Source organism: Triturus cristatus, chromosome 7, assembly GCF_964204655.1.
Source record: "Triturus cristatus chromosome 7, aTriCri1.1, whole genome shotgun sequence".
Taxonomy (NCBI): domain Eukaryota; kingdom Metazoa; phylum Chordata; class Amphibia; order Caudata; family Salamandridae; genus Triturus; species Triturus cristatus.
In genome coordinates, this window is record NC_140590.1 from 1,276,231,833 (window position 1) to 1,276,250,655 (window position 18,823).

An 18,823-nucleotide genomic window follows, 5' to 3' on the forward strand; every position below is an offset into this window, starting at 1 on the left:
TGGATGCAAAGCTTTGGCATTTTGCATTCCGGTGTCTATTGTCGGTGCACCCCACCTTCTGAATAGCCTTTGCGTTTCCGGTCCATTGAGCTTACACTCGTGGGACGCCGAAGTCTGCCTGCTGAGCCAGTCTGCTTCCACATTGTCCTTCCCTGGTAGGTGAATGGCCAGCAGGTCTATTTTGAGTGGGATGGCCCATCTCCAAATCTCCTGTGCCAGGTTGGATAGGGGAAATGACTGTTCCTCCCTGCTTGTTGATGTAGAACATCGTTGTTTTATTGTCTGTTTGTATCAACACCTTCTGGCCGTAGAGTTTTTTTCTGGAAGGCTTTCAGGGCTAGGAAAACGGTCTTCAATTCCAGGTAGTTGATGTGTCCGACCGCATCCGCTGGCGTCCACAGACCCCTCACTTTGAGCTTGTCCATATGTGCTCCCCATCCTATCTGTGATGAGTCTGTGGTGATGGTCACCGTTGGGCTTGGTGGTGTCAAGGGCTTCCCTATAGTTATGTTCTCCCTGTTCCACCATGCTCTCTTCTTGCACCGCGTGCGTTACAACCACTAGATCCTCCCAACTTCCGCTTCCTTGTGACCATTGCCGTTGCAGCGATTCCTGCAAAGGCCTCATGTGTAGGCGTACATGGGGAACTAGGTAAAAGCATGACGCCATCATCCCCATGATCTTGCTCGCTGTTCTCACTGTCAGAGCTTGCCCCTTCTAGTAGAGGCGCGTCTCCTTCAGCAGGGTCAGAGTTCTCTTGTCGCTGGGCATCACTGTTCTCTGTAAGGTGTTGATCTGTTACCCCAGGAAGATCTTCACCTGTTCTGGTTCCATAGAGGATTTCCCCCAGTGTATTGAGAATCCCAGCTTAGTTAGTGTGTTCGTGACCCGCTGTGTGTTCCTCGCATTTTTCGCGTGAACTTGCCTTTATTAGCCAGTCGTCGAGATAAGGGTATACATGAATCCCTTCCCTCCACAGGTACGCTGCCACTGCCGCCAGGCATTTTGTGAAAACCCTTGGTGCGGACTTTAGCCCGAATGCCAAGGTTGTGAATTGGTAGTGCTACTTGCCAATGGCGATCCTTAACAGATTTTTGTGCTGCCTGTTCATTGGGATGTGCAGGTAGGCATCTTTGAGATCCACGGTGGACATGAAGTCTCCGTCTCATTTGCGGGAGTACCTCTTGTAGGGACGTCATTTAGACTTTTTGCGTCCTTACGTACTTGTTTAGGAACCATAGATCCAGGATGGGTCTTAGTGTTCCGTCCACCTTTGGTACCAGGAAATAGTTGTAGTATACTCCCTTGTTCCTTTCTCTGAAAGGTACTGGCTCTATGGCATCCTTTAGGAGCAGTTCTTGTGCTTCATCTATGAGTTGCGCTAGCTCCTGTCCTGAGTGATCCCTCCTCTTTGCTTTCCTGTTCAGTGGTTTCCTTTCCTACTCTATACAGTATCCGAACTGTATGATGTTGAGTATCCATTTGTCTGTTATCTTTCTCCATTCTTGAAGGCAACGTCTCAGTCTGCCGCCTACAGGTATTGCATGTTTGTTGGCGTTTGGTCTGTGTAACCCTCTCGTCTTTGATCTTTTGTGCTCCACCCTCGGAGGGACTTTGTGGGACGAGTACTCTTTCCCGTGTGAAGTTACTTTGAGATGGGTTGGTCTCCCCCTCTGCATATCTGGCCTCGTCAGTTCCCCCTGCTCCGAAAGTACTGGCCCCGAGGCTGGTACTGCCAGTGTTGTTTCTGCTGGGCCTGCTGCCTTCTTGCTTGAAGCCCGAAATCCTGAGCCAGGCTTGCCTTCTTTCTGTTATTCCAATTGCCATCAGCCTGCTTGATGTTTTTGCTCCATCCAACGCTGTTTTAAGGCAAGTGTTTGCTATATTCTTTCCTTCCTCCACTAGGTGCGCAGCTCTTTGTTGGTATTGCTCGGGGAGGTGCTTAATCAGTTCCCCCATTTCGTCCCAATGTTGGTACTGGTGCCTGTTCAGTAGGGCATTGGAGTTCGCCATGCCCCAGTGCATTGCCGCGTTTCTCTATTTTTCTCCCCGTGAGGTCCATCCTCCTGCTTTCTTTGTCTGGAGGTGGTCCAGAGGTTGCCAGGACATTTGCCCTCTTCCTGGCAGTAGATGCAATGATTGAATCTGCTGTAACGGATCCTTTGATTTATGGAGGGTCCTGGGAGGAGTGTTTATATTTTTTCTCCGTCCTCGGTGTGATGGACCTGCATGTTGCTGGGTCCTTGAGCGCCTCGTTCCCCTGGTTCATGACACTGTGGAGCATGGGGGGGGGGGGGGGGGGGTTGGGGACTGGCTCCTTGTTTGGATAGGGAGCAGTGTGTCCAGTAAAAAGTCTTTCGGCTTTTCTTCCTCCAGCTTAACACCAAAAGCTGCAGCCGTGCTTTTGACTACCATGTTGTAAGCCCCTATGACATCTGGCGGCGAAGGCCTCGAAGTGTAAGTCTCCACAGGCTCTTCTGGTTTTTCGGCGTCAAGGTCCTGCCACTCCAGGTCCTGCGTAGTCGACGGCGCCAAGCCGTAGTTAGATTGTTCCTCATATTCTTCTCCCTCATTGTAAAGGTCTTCTTCCTCCTCCTCTGCGGGAGTCTTCGACAGTTCTTCTGCGTCGAACTCCTGTTCCTTGATCAACGGTGGTTTCGTTGGGATAGTGAATTCTCTCATCTTCTAGTCGAACTCACTTTTCCTTTGAAGGATGCTCTCCATCTCTGCTTCGAACCGCTTTTTTTTCTTCTCTATTTCAGAGGCGTTTTCGGCGTCGAGCGCCGGTCTTTGACGGAGCTTGTGTCGACGCGACCTTATCTTTCGAAGTCGAATGCCCAGTTTCTTGGCCTTGCTTTGACGACCCTTGCCTTTCGGCGGTCTTCGGCACCTGGGAGTCCTTCTCGAAGAAGGATCCGCCAGTCCTTTCGTGCTTGGATCCACTCGCGGTCGTCGAAATTTTCAGCGCCGGTGTTCCTTTCGAGGACTGACTGTTTTTCGAGAAGCTGACTCGGTTTTTCAGGGCCCTGTCGAGGGTTTAGCGCTCGAAGTCTCTCGTACCTTGTCAGACGTTTTCTTTTCGGTCTCTGCGACCGTGAAGTCATCAGGTCCCTCGGCGACTTTGTCTTAGTCGTCGGTGGAGAGGCCCAGTTCGTACAGTGTCTGGGCCTTTTCCCTTGCCCTCCATGTTGTAGTTGGCTCCCCTCTGTCTCTCACCTGGAGCGTCTTCGGTGTGAAGGCCGAACAGGCGTTGCAGTCCTTGCTCTCGTGGTCAACTGGCAGGCAAAGGTTGCAGACCGCATGTTGGTCCTTCTGCGCGTATTTGTGGTGGCAGTTACGGCAGAATTTAAAAGGTGTTTTGTCCATTCCTGCACTCAGTGTCTGTGAGAAAGTGGCTCTGTATATACTGTTCCCTAATAGGTACAGGGTGTACAGAGTCCACAGTCCCCCAGAGGCTGATAGAGGTCAAAGTTAGGTATGACCTTACTCTCAAAAGTGGTAGCTTGGTCGAGCAGTAAGGCAGTACCAGAGGACAGTGTAAAGCATTTATTGTACACAGTCAGCAAATGGTCTCACACACTCAATAACTGAACTCCAGGCCAATGGTTTATATATATATAAAATATATGCTTGTTTTATTTTTAGAACCACAAAGGGGATAAAAATATACTTTCTCAGAATGAGAGGTTGGATATAAATACTTTTGTCTTAAGCAATAAATTTTTGTAAACAGTTACAGTTGGTTGCAATAAACAATCCTATTTCCTAAACATAACAATGCATTGAGCTCAATGGTAAATTCAGGTTATTTGTAATAAATTGTATTTCAGATTACTTTTGGAATTCCAGGTCTGGCTCCTAGATCCAGCTCTGGGTCAGTATTCAGAATCAAGTGATGAAAGTCGACTTAATAACTGTAATGATTTTTAAATAATATTTAGCTATTTCAAAAGTTAGCACTTAGAAAATATTTCAAAGAAAACATCCAATGGATCTATGGCAAGAAATTCAAATTGCAGGTAGAGTACTTAATCGTTATTTTAGTAATCCAGGACTGGGTACCTAGACCCAGGACTGGGGTCCTTATCAAAAACAGGTAAGTAATTTCGTTTGCAGAAATGGTACGATTTTAAAAGAATTTCAAATTTGCAAAAATAGACACTTAGAAGAAATTTCACAGAAAAGCAGACAATGGTTTCCTATGGGAGAAAAATGAGTTAGAGGTAAGTATAGTTGTGGACACTTTTCAGAGTCAGGGCTGGGCACCAAGATCCAGCACTGGGAGCTCACCTAGGAGCAGGTGAGTAAATTAGTTTGTCACTCGGCTGATTTTTGGTGAATATTTGCAGTTTTGAAAAGTTCACACTTAAAAGATTTTTGAAGAAAAAGCCAGTCAATGTTACCCTATGAGGAAAATGAAGTTAGCGGTTTAAGGGTAAGTACTCGACTGGCAGAGTTGAAATTCCGGGCATAGACTCAGGGGTCCCCCAGTGTCAGATAGGTACAGTTGGTTCACCCTCAGCGGTTTCAGGACGGCCGGGTGCAGAGAGAGTTAGGCCCAATGTTATCCTATGAGGGATAGGGGGGCCTTGGTTGGTGGCTGCTGTCTGGCAAGCCACGCGGCTGTGGGAGCTGGGCTCCTGGTCACTTACTCAGGGCAAGTGGGGAAGTAGGAAGGAGTAGAGTGTTCACTGCGAGGGCCACTCGGGCGGCTGGGTGCAGAGTGCTTTTGAGCCTTTGGGCGCTCAATGGAAATCAATGGGAATGTTCCGGTTTGGAAAAAGGCTGCAAGCTCGGGGACGAGGGTGCTTCAGGTGCCACCACCACTTCGAGAGGTAAGTTGGGTAGTTGGAGGATAGGTAGGTACCCCGGGGTTGGACACAGGGGGCCGTGGGGCGCCGCGTGCAGGGGTGCCTTTAGGTGTCGGGAAATCTTACCCTCAGTTGATCGCGGTTGGGAGGGCGCAAAGAAAAAAGTTACTTACCTTCGGTAACGATGTATCTGTAAGAAACATTAGATTCCTCACCTTAGAATATCCCCAGGCGTCAGACTGGATCCGGAAGATTTTTCGTCAGCAATACCCCTTGCGCGTCGCTAGGCGTCGTCTGCGGCTCCGCGTCAGTCATCGGCGTCGTGCGCCGGAATGACGTCGGAGTACTTAGACGCCGCCCTCGCGCGCTGACGTCAGTTCTTGTACATAGCTTTCCGCGCCAGGAATGCAGAGCCATGCAAAGACCGACACTGGTGCCAAAAATAAAATCTAGGGGCCTGAAAAGGATAACCTTAACCCTAGATGTCAGTTCGCAGAACGGGGAGGATGGGTGGGTCGGTGAGGAATCTAACTAACTAATGTTTCTTACAGATACATAGTTACCGAAGGTAAGTAACTTGTTCATCTGAAAGAAACACGTTAGTTAGATTCCTCACCTTAGAATAGATACCCAAGCAATACCATCCCCGGTGGTGGGTCTGCGAACCAAGATAACACCAGAAAGTCCTGGAGGACAGAACGGCCAAAGAAGCCATCCCTCCGGACTTGGCTGTCAAGGCGATAATGTCTGGCAAACGTGTGTAGCGAAGCCCACGTCGCCGCCTGACAGATGTCCTGCAAAGGGACACCCCGTCCCAAAGCAGTAGTAGCCGCTGTGGCCCGAGTAGAATGGGCGCGCAGCCTAACAGGAGGGTCCTTTTTTGCCAAGGAGTAACAAATTTTGATGCACAAAACGACCCACCGAGAGATGGTCCGTTTGTGCACAGCTTTCCCCTTCTTAGCACCCACGTATCCAAAGAAAAGTTGGTCGTCCACCCGGAACTGCTTTGTGCGGTCCAAATAAAAGGAGAGCGCACGTTTTAGGTCCAGACGGTGGAGCCTCTCTTCCTCTTTGGAATGATGCGGAGGCTGAAAGAAGGTGGGCAAGGTGACAGATTGCCCGAGATGAAAGGGGGTCACCACTTTCGGTAGAAAGGAAGGACGAGGCCGAAGGACAACCTTGTCCGGATGAACAGAGAGAAAAGGAGGCTTTGAAGATAAAGCCTGGAGCTCACTCTCCCGTCTAGCCGAGGTGATGGCTACCAGAAAAGCAGTCTTAAGCGTCAGCAGACGAAGAGGACAATTATGAAGAGGCTCAAAGGGAGCACACATTAGAAATGTGAGAACAAGATTCAAGTCCCATTGAGGCATTACAAAAGGGACAGGAGGGAACGTGTGAGTAATGCCTTTTAGAAAGCGTGTAACTACAGGGGACTTTAAAAGAGAAGGCTGATCAGGAAGCCGCAAGAAGGCAGAGATGGCAGCAAGATAACCTTTCAGGGTGCCCAGGGCAGAGCCCTGCCGGGCCAAAGAAAGAAGAAACAGTAGAACCTCAGAAAGAGGGGCGGAAAGGGGATCCACAGCCTTTGCTGTGCACCATGCCACAAATTTGTTCCACCGGCAGGCGTATACCATCTTTGTGGAGGGACGCCTGGCTGCCAGAATGATATCACAGACTTCAGGAGGCAAGTCAAATGGCATCAACTGCCGCCGCTCAATCTCCACGCATGGAGGTGGAGGCTGGACAGGTTCGGGTGGAGGACCGTCCCCTGCTGCTGCGACAGAAGATCCTCCCGAAGGGGCAGACGTATCGGCGGATCGGTCAACATACTGAGTAGCTCGGGATACCAGTACCTTCGTGCCCAATCCGGAGCCACCAAGATGACTTGGGCCCGGTCGTGCCTGATCTTCAGCATTCTGGGCAGAAGAGGTATAGGCGGAAAGGCGTACAACAGACCGCAACTCCACTCGTGACGAAAAGCGTCGCCGAGCGAGTACCGCCTTGGAAATTCCAACGCGCAGAACTGCTGACATTGCGCGTTCTCTTCGGTGGCGAATAGATCTAACCAAGGCTCTCCCCACTGCTGAAAGAGACCTTGCGCCACTTCGGAGTTCAGACGCCATTCATGATCCATCATGCACCGGCGGCTGAGTTCGTCCGCTCTGGCGTTCAGAGAGCCCGCCAAATGTTGAACCACCAGGGTGATGCCCTGGTGTTCCAGCCACGTCCAGAGACGCAGAGCCTCCTGACAAAGGGTCCACGACCCCACCCCGCCCTGTTTGTTGCAATACCACATGGCGGTGGTGTTGTCCGTGAACACCTGCACAACACTTCCTCTGACAGAGGGAAGGAAGGCTTTCAGTGCAAGTCGGATCGCTCTCAACTCCAACAGGTTGATGTGGAGACGAGACTCCGCCGGAGACCAGAGGCCTCTGATCTCCGCCTCTCCCATATGGCCACCCATCCCAGGAGGGACGCATCCGTCACTACGACATGCTCCGGTGGGGGAAGGGAGAGGCTCTTGCCCTTGACCCAATCGCGGTCCGTGAGCCACCACTGCAACTGCTGTGCAGTGCCCTCCGAGATCAAGACATGGTCGGACAGGTTGCTGTGATGCTGGGCCCACTGAAACTTCAGGTCCCACTGCAGAGCCCGCATGCGCCGCCTGGCGTGATGCACTAGTAGGATGCAGGAGGCCATCAGCCCCAGAAGCCGCAACACTAGCCTGACCGAAACCCAGGATAGAGGCCGAAAGATGGGAATCGGGGCCTGTATATCCCGGACCCGCTGTTCCGGCGGATAGACCCGGAACTGCGCCGAATCGAGAACCGCTCCGATGAAGAGGAGCTTCTGAGAGGGACTCAGGTGTGACTTCGGCACGTTGATGGAAAATCCCAGCAAATGCAGGAGATCCGCCGTAGTCTGGAGGTGGGAGACGACTGTCTGGGGCGAGCCCGCCTTCAACAACCAGTCGTCGAGATAGGGTAAGACTGGAACCCCTGATCTGCGCAGATGAGCCGCGACCACCGCCATCACTTTCGTGAACACCCGAGGGGCACTGGTGAGGCCGAAGGGGAGCACGGTAAACTGAAAGTGCTCTTGGCCCACCGTGAACCGCAGGTAACGCCGGTGGTCCGGCAGGACGGGGATGTGGAAATATGCGTCCTGCAAGTCCAACGCTACCATCCAGTCTCCAGGGTCTAGGGCAGCTAGAACCTGAGCCAAAGTTAACATCTTGAACCTTTCCTTACGGAGGAAGGCATTGACGTTCCGGAGGTCCAAGATAGGGCGTAGGCCCCCTTTGCCCTTCTTGGGAACCAGAAAGTAGTGGGAATAACAACCACGACCTACTTCTGGGCTCGGAACGCACTCGACGGCCCCCTTGGCCAAGAGGGCAGAAACTTCCTCGTGGAGAAAATTCAAATGATCCCCCGAGATACGGTGGTGCTGCGGTGGCATGGCTGGAGGGGTCGTCTCGAAGGGGAGGCAGTAGCCCCTTCGGACGATTTGCAGCACCCACCTGTCCGATGTGATGGACCGCCAGTGGAGCAGGTGATGGCGAACTCTGCCGCCCACTGGCGTGGAATGGGCCTGAAAGCTCGGACTAGGAAGGCTTTGAGGCGGATGCTGCCGGGGTGGATGTGGGCTGACCTAGTCGTCCTCCAGAACCGCCTCGGCGGAAACCACGTACGCGACCGCGCGCAGGTTGGTTCTGCGGCTGGTGGCTAGGCGTACGTGAGGAGGCACCCCTTCCTTGGCCACGAAAGGGGCGAAAAGCGGAAGATTGCGACCGCGGGGCAGAGAGGCCCAAGGACTAGGCCGTAGCCCGGGAGTCCTTAAAGCGATTCAGCGCACTGTCCGCTTTCTCGCCGAAAAGGCGAGTGCCATCAAAGGGCATGTCCATGAGGGTGCTCTGGACATCGCCCGAAAAGGACGTGGACCGCAGCCAGGCGTGACGTCGAAGCGCCACTGAGGTAGAAATCGCCCTACCCAGCGAGTCCGTAGTGTCAAGCCCACATCGGATAGCATGTCGCGCTGCATCCCTCCCATCGGCCAGAGCCTGGGTAAGTCGTGTCCGGACCTCCTCCGGACACAGGGGCAGCACGTCCTCCACCGTATCCCACAGAGTGGGAATAACGGTCCAAGAGGCAGGCGGTGTTCAAAGACCGCAGGCCCAAACCAAGGGAGGAGAACAGCTTTTTGCCAAACTGTTCCAGCCTCTTGGAATCCCGGTCCGGCGGAGCGGTCGGGAAGGAGGATTGGAAGGTAGAGGCCTGGATAACCAGGCTCTCGGGGTAGGGTGTTGGGACAGAAAACTGGGGTCGCCCGGAGCAGGGCGGTGGCGCCTGGCGACGTTCCTGTCCACAGGAGGAACTGTGGAGGGCTTGGACCAGGTGCCCTGCAGAACGTCAGTGAGGGCCTCATTGAATGGCAGCAGAGGCTCAGTGGAGCTTGCTGCAGACTGAAGCACCTCAGTGAGGACGTTCGTCCTCACAGCCACGGCAGGTAGCTCGAGCCCAAGGGCTGCGGCCGCCTTGCGCAGCACCACAGAGAAAGCAGCACCCTCCTCCGAAGCCACAGTCGGAGGAGAGATGAATCCAGTGTCCGGAGAGGTATCCAGGCCACTGGCCTCCCCCAGTTCATCTGCCCAGTCCTGTGACAGTTGAGCCTGAACGGCCATAGGATCCTCGGATCCCTCCCAGTTGTCCCCATTATCCGATTCCTGGTATGCAGGAGGAAGGATCAGAGCCGGGCGATAGACAAAATGTGTCTCTAGCGGCGCCGAACGCGGCATCCATCGACGCCGTATCGGCGCCGGGCCCGGAGTGGGGCTGAACCGGGGCTCGACGCCGAGCGGAGTCAGCGTCTGAGGTGGTACTGGTGTCGACGCCGGCGGAGGATGCGTGACGAGGTCGACCGGCGTCGGCGGGGACTCGGGAATGGGTCCCTCGGGCGCTTGCGGCGTCGAGGCCGGAGCCGTTAACGGCGCCGGAGCCGCCGGCAGGCAAGGTTGCCCAGTCGGGTCCGCGGGGCCCGAAGGCGCGCCAGCGGGCGTCAACGGCGGAGCCAGGTTCCTCATGGCCGAAAGGAAGGCACTGACTTCCGCCGGCGTCGCGTCAGTCCCAGGGACCGGTGGGTATGGGGACTTGCGCGGCGCCTGCGGCTCCGCCGGAGCCGCGGGGGTGGAACCACCCTGACCCTCGGCCGAGTCGCGCGACCGGCGAGGGGAGTCCGAAGCGCGGTGTCGCCTCTTGGACTTCTTGGAGTGCTTCGACTTACCCAAAGACTTGAATCCCCGACGACCGATGATTGCGTCGGCTGCGGCTCCGCGACCGATCCTTGGACCTCCTCCTGGACCGGGATCGAGAGGGGCGCGGAGCAGAGTGGCGAACCTCGAGAAGCTTACGGGACCGCTCCCGTCTAGCCTTCGAGGTCAGGGCCTTGCAGTCCGAACACGACTCCGCGTCGTGGTCAAGGCCCAAGCAGAAAAGGCACCGGCGGTGATGGTCCGTAACCGACATCAAGCGGCTACAGTCAGCACAGGCTTTAAAACCAGGCATCCTACCGGCACCGGAGTCGAGCGAAGATCAAAAAGGATCGAAAAAGTTAGTCAAAAAGTGACTAAAGGTGTGAGGTGTGTTCCATGTTTTGTCTTCCCACTGCGCCCCACTTCCACTTCCTGTCAAGAACTGCTTCGGATACTGTACGTTGTCCCCCGTCCTGGGAAGCGCACGCTGCTATTCTAGACTCTCATTGCCTTGTGTGTTTTGTATTTCAGAAAAAATGAAACTGTTTTATCCGATTGCTCTGGACCTATGGCCACGGCCTGTTGCATATGCTCACGAACTGCCGAGAGCTTCGCCTCTGGTTTATTTGAATGTGTGGCGTTGCATTGCGGGCCCTCCGGCTCTGTAGCGGCCGGCCTTGGAGGTTGTAGGCCCTTGTCTATTTTATTGTGTAAATAAAGGTTTCTTTAAAAAAAAAGAAGTGACTGAAGGGGTAGCTCTCCCGGATCTGCGCTTACTGGCGCGGAAAAAAGAAGAACTGACGTCAGCGCGCGAGGGCGGCGTCTAAGTACTCAGACGACGTCATTCCGGCGCACGACGCCGACGACGGACGCGGAGCCGCAGACGACGCCTAGCGACGCGCAAGGGGTATTGCTGACGAAAAATCTTCCGGATCCAGTCTGACGCCTGGGGATATTCTAAGGTGAGGAATCTAACTAACGTGTTTCTTTCAGATCCCAGATCTCTATTTTCCTCATAGGGTAACATTGACTGGCTTTTTCCTGAAATTTCTTCTAAGTGTGGACTTTTCAAATCTTCAAATATTCACCAAAAATCAGTCGAGTGACAAAAACAAATTTACTCACCTGTTCCTAGGTGAACTCCCAGTGCTGGATCTTGGTGCCCAGCACGGACTCTGAAAAACCTCTACAACTGTACTTACCCTTAACTCAATTTTCTTCCATAGGAAACCATTGACTGTTTTTCTGTGAAATTTCTTCTAAGTGTCGATTTCTGCAATCTTTAAATATTCTTCAAAAATCGTATAATATCTGAAAACGTAATTGCTTACCTGTTTTGGATAAAGGTCCCAGTACTGAGTCTAGGCACCCAGTACTGGATTACAAAAGTAACGAGAACGTACTGTACCTGTAACCTGCATTTTCTTCCATAGGGAATCATGGATTGTTTTCTCTGAAATATTTTCTAAGTGTCAACTTTTAAAATAGCTAAATATTAGTTGAAAATCATTACAGTACTAAAGTCGACTTTCATCACTTGATTCTGAGAACTGACCCAGGACTGAATCTAGGATCCAGTTCTGGAATTCCAAAAGTAATCTAAAAAGTAATCTGTTGCAAATAACTTGAATTTACCAGAGCTCAATGTATTGTTGTGTTTAAAAATAGAGTTGCCTACTGCAACCTCTTGTAACGGTTTACTAAAATCTACTGCATATTGCAAAAGTATTTAAATGAAACATCTATTGTTGAGAAAGTATATTTTAACTCCAAGTGTTGGTTCTAAAATAAAACAAGCATATTTTTTATATATAAACCATTGGCCTAGAGTTCAGTTATTGAGTGTGTGAGACCATTTGCTGACTGAGTGTGTACAACAAATGCATTACACTGTCCTCTGGTACTGCCTTACTGCTCGACCAAGCTACCACTTCAGGGAGTAAGGTTATACCTAACTTTAATCTGTCAAACCCAGGGGACTGTGGACTCTGTACACCCTGTACCTATTAAGGAACAGTATATATAGAGCCACTTTCTCGAAGTTCGCTTTCTAGGCTGTAGTTTTCTGCAATGCAGCCTGTGAGCTGTCAATGCTTTCAGTCCCATCTGAGGTTTTGGGGACATAGACAGTTATATATATTATATATGTCACATATAGGATTATGTTTCCGGGGTCCCGCGCATGGGCGGGAATATTCTAGTGCTTATGACTATTGATGAGGATCCCCTGGAAGAGAAAAGAAGGAAACATACGTCAGCACGGCGGGAGGGACTTATATGACCTCGCTGACGTCACGGATGTGGACAACGTCAGGGCGGGGTTGTGTGGTGCCGTACCCCGGAGCGCAGAGGTGCTGCTGCAAAAGATTTTCCGGATCCAGTATGACGCCTGGGGATATTCTAAGTTAATGAATCCGTGGCTAGATGTCTATCAGAGATCATTGTTTTTGTAAGCCTTGACAAATTACTAGGAATACCTACAGACATGGGTTAGTCGTAGTACATTTGCCCCCTATTCATGCAAGTCCGTCAGCATCTTTAAAAAATTTTTTTGTCTAAGACAGGGAAGATTATAGTGGGACTCTGAACGTCTCGTGTAGCAGCAATACAACCAAAGAAACTTGAAAGGACAATGGCAGGAGTGAGAAGCCTGCCATCTGTCACTTCACCAGCTCTCTCAGAAGAGTGGTCTCCAGAGTGGAAGTTCATGGCCCCAACAAGCAAATAAAGCACAACAGAGGCATACATGAAGCGGCAGTTGCAAGGATTATAGGCAGGCATCTAAAAACTACAGAGTTTGGAAGACATTTTGCCTCATTATGGGTCACTATTCGCTCTACCGCAGGTCTTTTCAACACTCCTACAAAATAACCCAGCTATAAAACGTTTACTACACATGCTCGAAAATAATATTCACCAATAAATACCAATTGTACTTTGAATTGAACCTCAGGAACACCATCCCTTCAAACGTTGAATAAAATAGTGACACCCCGCCACCTCCAAGGGTGACCAGGCGTCCTGGACTTCCCCAGACGGTCCCAGTTTTTGGAGAAATGTCCCAGTGTCCTGACACTTTTCTCCAAATTCTACAAATGTCCCGGTTTTTGGGTAGTGCCTGGGTTATGTCCCTGTTTTTAAGGGAGGGTCGGGGGAACCTGCACGTTAATCAGTGTTATGCAGGCTCATATTTCCACGGCTCTTAGAAACGGGGACAGAGTTAAATTCTTTAAACTCTCCTGCTGTGCTGCTTTGCCTCATTTAAGCAGCACAGAAGGATTTAATGAGGTGAATCGGGCTGCAGAGGCCATAGGGCAAGGCCAGGCCCACCAGCAGCCGGACCCTGGAGCTCTTCCCAGAACGGGCGGTAAAGTAAAGTGAAAATATACTTTTTTTTTTTAAAGAACACAAACGATAGATAGATCTCTATATCTAAATATATATTTGTAAATAAGAGGCGCTGAGACGTAATATTACATTAGTTCCATTTCTATATCTGTGCCCATCCTGGTTTTTCATTCTGAAAATCTTGTCACACTAACCCCCCCCCCCCCCCCCCCCCCCTCCCCCCATGCTTAAGGCAGAAAGTGGACCAAAAGTACAGTACAGTCCTAGCAAGATGAAAACCTGCTGTTTATTACAGGTAACACTTGAACTACAACAAAGCTACCAGCCAGAAACACTACTCACTGAAAACTAGAATCATGTGATTGAGATGTATCCGTATCCCTATAAAGCTCACCAAATACAATCCGTATATATCACACACTACCTACCGTTCGTTTCGGCCGCTCCTTTTTAATGATCGCAACTTCACTCAGCGGGCTTTCCACTGTGTTTTGGCTTTGAACTGCAAATAAAAAGATCAACTTAAGTAACCAGCTGAGTGACAAAGGAAAAAGGACAGTGGGCTAAACGTCATCAACTGTTTTACTGCACAAGCCTCCAATTGGTTTAACAACCCCAATACCCATTTGGTCACACCTCACTAGAAAAAAAATAACCTCAGCAATCTGACTAAGCAAAGCTTAACTTCAGAAAAAAACTTTGTTTATAAGGTACTCCTAAAAGCTAATGTATGCACTACAGTTTCAGCCAGCAGACTAGGATTCTGCTAAAATAAATGCATGGGCATTTGGCTAATAGACGTCTGTGGAAACCTTCAGAACAAACATTGGCTTTCTTCTGAACTGCTCCTTCCCCTATAAATAAAAAAATAAAAACACAACCGAAAGCCTGACAATGACTTAAGGCTTCATTTCAGGACCAGTGTTGTAATATATCATGCTTCCATACTGTAGACTGAAACGGACCTCCACTGGAATCTTCTGTTACTGAGGCAGCAAGCATAGTTCCAAAGCTTTTGGCCCCTGTATCAGCAGACACGGAGCAGTATTTGTAGGCAGCCTCGCACCTCCAATGACTATGGTAGAGCATACTGCAGTAAGACCTACCTGTGAAGCCTGCTGCTCATGCCATAAATGCAAATCCTTCTGGTAACCTGAAGAGGAAAGCTCCATGTTGTCTTTAGATGTTCAAACAATTGGAAAGAACACCAAGGTTCCTACACTCTAACCCGAAAGCTAAGCTGTGGGACTTGGAAAGTTGGTGTGAGCATTTGCCGGAATACTTGCAAGACTGCTATGACGCACAAGTTACTTGTGTAACGATATATCTGTAAGAGACATTAGTTAGTGATTGATTCCTTACCTTAGAATATCCCCAGGCGTCAGATTGGATACGGATAGTTTGTCAGCAGTACCGCTGCGCGTCGGTAGGAGTGGTCGTGCGGCTCCGCATAAGTCGCTGGCGTCCTAATAGCAGAGATGACGGAGCTACAGACCTGTCCGCACGCACCGACGTCAGTTCTGTACAAGAATTTCCGCTCCAGGATTGCAGAACCATGCCAGAGACAGACTACTGGTGCAATAGAACCAGGGCCCTGAAAGGGATGACCTGAACCCTAGAGAACAGTTCGCAGAAAGGGGAGGATGGGCGGGCGGTAAGGAATCTATCACTAACTAATGTCTTACAGCTATATCGTTACGCAAGTAAGTAACTTGTGCATCTGAAAGACATGTTGGTGATCGATTCCTTACCTTAGAATACATACCCAAGCAATACCAACCCCGGTGGTGGGTCTGCGAAGTGAGATTACACCAGAAAGTCAGAACCAAAAAGCCAAAGAAGCAGTCTCTCCGGACTGGACTGTCAAGGCAATAGTGCTTAGAGAACGTGTGCAGCGAGGCCCACGTGGCCGCCTGACAGATTTCTTGCAGTGAGACACCGCGTCCCAATGCTGTAGTAGCCGCCGTCGCCCTGTTTAGATGGGCGCGCAACCCTACCGGAGGCTCCTTTTTAGCCAAAGTGAAACAGGCTGGAATACACAAGATAACCCAGCAGGAGATAGCTCTCTTGTGCACAGCCCGGCCTTTCTTGGCGCCCACGTAGCCAAAGAGCGGTCATCCACCCGGAACGGTTGTGTGCGGTTGAGGTAGAATGAAAGCGCACGTTTTAGGGTCCAGACGGTGGAGCCCCTCCTCCATTCTGGAAGGGTGCGGAGGCGGAAGGAAAGTGGGCAGAGTGACAGTTTGCCCCAGTTGAAAGACTGGGACTACTTTTGGTAGAAAGGAGGGACGTGGCCGAAGCACAACCTTGTCTGGATGAACCTCTGATCTGCGCAGACGAGCTGCGACCACCACCATCACTGTAGTGAACACCTGAGGGGCGCTGGGCAGGCCCAAAGGGGATCCCAGTGAACTGAAAAGGCTAGTGGCGAACCGTGAACCGCAGGTAACGCCAGTGGGCCGGCAGGACTTGGAAGTAGGCATCCTGCAAGTGGAACGCTACCCTCCGCCTTTCGGGTCTAGGAAACTATTGACGTTCCGAAGGTCTAAAACATGCTAGATGGCCCCATAGGCAAAAGGTGCCGCAACTTCCTGTTTGCAAAGCGTGAAGTGATCCCCGATAGCGGTGGTACTGACGTGGCATAGCAGGAGGAGTAGTCTCGAAGGGGAGGAGTAGTCTCGAACGGGAGGAGTAGCCTCTTCGGACTGTTTGCAGAACCCACCAGTCCAAAGTGATGGGGCACAAGTGGGGAGGGGATGGAGAATCCTGCGCCCACTGGCGTGTGGTGGGCCTAAAACAGTGGACTGAAACAGCAGACTAGGAAGGTCTTGAGGCAGCAGTGGTAAGGGTGGCAGTGGACTGATCTGCCCGCTAGCCCTGGGACCCACCCTGCTGTTATACAAATTGCTCTGCCTATGGAGTATGCAGGGAATCCCGCTGCATCTTTGCTCTCGGCAATTGCTTGGGAGAGCACCTTCCAAGCCTCCGCTAGACACTGTGGCAGCACCTGCACCACCGTGTCCCACACAGAGTTGGAATATAGGGCCAAAAGGCCCTTGGAGAAGCAGACCCTGGACCACTAGACACACTGGTGATAGGTGATGTGCAATGAAACTGGGGATGCATTGTATGCACAGGCGCCCCTGTGTTATGTTTAAAGTGCGTTATTGAAGGGTAGCGGTGGTTCTGTAGGGAAGGCCGCTGCTGAAGCACTACAGTGAGGAGATTGCCCCGATAGGCACTGTAGGGAATTTTAAATTAGGAGCCTCCCCTATGCCATATCACAATGAACCCACCACCTCGGTAGCAACGGAGGAGGGGGACAGTATCAGGGTGTGGAGAAACAGTTGCCGGTGCAGAGGCTGATGCTGGAGCCAACGGCAGCGCCAAGGCTGGAGCCAACGGCAGCGCCAAGGCCGGAGCCAATGGCACCACAGGGTATCTGGCTGGCGTACCCGGGGCCAAAGGAGATTGCACAGGGCAGAACCACCCAAGGGGTCCACGGGGCCCAAAGGCGCTCCGGAGGGACCCGATGGGACAAAGAAACAGCACAGGTTGCTGACAAAAGTACCTATACTTCTTCCGGAGGCACGTACGGTTCTCAAAAATGCAGGTAAGCCGCAGGCAACAACGGAGGCCCCAAAGGAGCTGCGGGGGAGGGACCATCCGCCCCCTTCAGAGTCCTGCGACTGGTGAGGCGTAGACTAAGAGCGACGCTGCTCCTTCGACCTTTATTGGCGCTTGGACTTACCTGTCCCACATTCCGATGAATGATGGTGTCTGCTGCGCCAGCGATCCCGCGACCTCCCTACGGAAGCAGGACCTTGAGCGGCGAGTTACTGAGTGCCGGGCCCCCCTCCCCCCCAACAACTTCCGGGAACGCTCTCGCAAGCCTTCTGCGCCATGGCCCGACAAGCGGAAAAAGAACTGGCGTCAGCGCGCGTAGGTACGTCTAAGTAGCTCAGACGACATCTCGGCGACTAAGATGTACGTGGAGCTGCACGATGACGCTTATCGACGCGCAGGGGTACTGCTGACGAAAACTTTCCAGATCCAGTCGGATGCCTGGGGATATTCTAAGGTAAGGAATCTATCACCAACATGTCTCAGATATTTTAAACAGCTAACTAGGTTCCATGCCCAGGTAAGCCGTAGTAATTTCAGACAGATGACATTTTGAAATTAAAAGCTATTTGAACTGGCAAGCAGGTTCTAATTAACATTAAAAATAAATGCTAGAAACATCGCTCCTTGTTGCAGTGACACCTGACAGCTACCAATTCTTAATCCAGTCAATGACTAGCATCAAAGTCTCTGAAGGAAGCTTACAGCAACAAAGTCATCTGTCAGTCTCTTGGGCTCACTACCATTCTGCATATTACCCCAAAACAATCTTACCATCCTTTCTAGAAACAAAGACATTGAAAATTAGATGACATACCAATAACTTTCAGGAGATCCAAGAGCAGTCTCCCTCATTTAGGGTGGCATCAAAGTTACAACCATCCAGGAGCGCATCCAACGATCGCAGGCTACTGCTTCTGCCACATAGTATTTCTTTACTAGCCAGAGATGTTTTGAGCCTTGGCTCCAAAAATCCTTCAATCATTTTGGCATCACAAACCTATAATTCCGACCCCTGGCCTTAAAGGGTAAGTTACTTACCTGTAATCCTAGTTCTCTTCCAGGGGTATCCTCATCAAAGTCATAAGCACTGAATATTCCCGCCCATGTGCGGGGACCCCGGAAATAATAAAATTATATATGTAAAAAACACATATATACAGCTCTGTATATGTATAAACATATATCATTTTTTCCAAGCAAATGCAGCTCCCATAAAAGGCTAGGCAATGTAAATATACACATCCAATAACACATATATACATATAAATATATATATAAAGGTATAACAATACACCTAAATCTCTTTTTTTTTTTTTTTTTAATGAGGTAAACACTCATGAGAAATCAAAAAATAAAGAGAGCAAACTGTGGAAAAACACAGATGTACAACACATTGCCAGCCTGCAGGCTGCATTGCAATATAATACCATAGAGACTAAAAAGCCCTGTACAGGTAAAAACTGGCACCGTGCCTTTAAGGCAGCCCTGACTTCCATATCCCATCATGCCTCAGGGGTGACAGTTAGGTCAGTTGTTCTTTGCGGGACCGTAGTCCTAAACACAAAGATATATCCTTTCCATAATGAATAATACACTTCTTCTCATTTGCCTGGGGAGGTGGGTGGGTTGCTTATGACTTTGATGAGGATACCCCTGGAAGAGAACTAGGATTACAGGTAAGTAACTTACCCTTCTCTTCCAGGGGATCCTCATCAATAGTCATAAGCACTGAATAGAGTAGCAAGCTCCCCTTCCACCAGCAGGCAAATGAAACTAAGGTTGTATCACC

General features: G+C 50.8%; 1 protein-coding gene across 2 annotated transcripts in view; it reads right to left on the minus strand.

The window, feature by feature from the left end:
* The window catches only part of KIF22 (kinesin family member 22), a 572,302-nt gene that overhangs the window by 43,774 nt on the left and 509,705 nt on the right, over nucleotides 1-18,823 (minus strand). For both annotated transcript variants that reach the window (XM_085618807.1, XM_085618808.1), the window contains one exon: nucleotides 13,836-13,909. In XM_085618807.1, coding sequence (XP_085474933.1) covers nucleotides 13,836-13,909 — 74 coding nt within the window. The remainder of the gene's footprint in view (nucleotides 1-13,835; nucleotides 13,910-18,823) is intronic.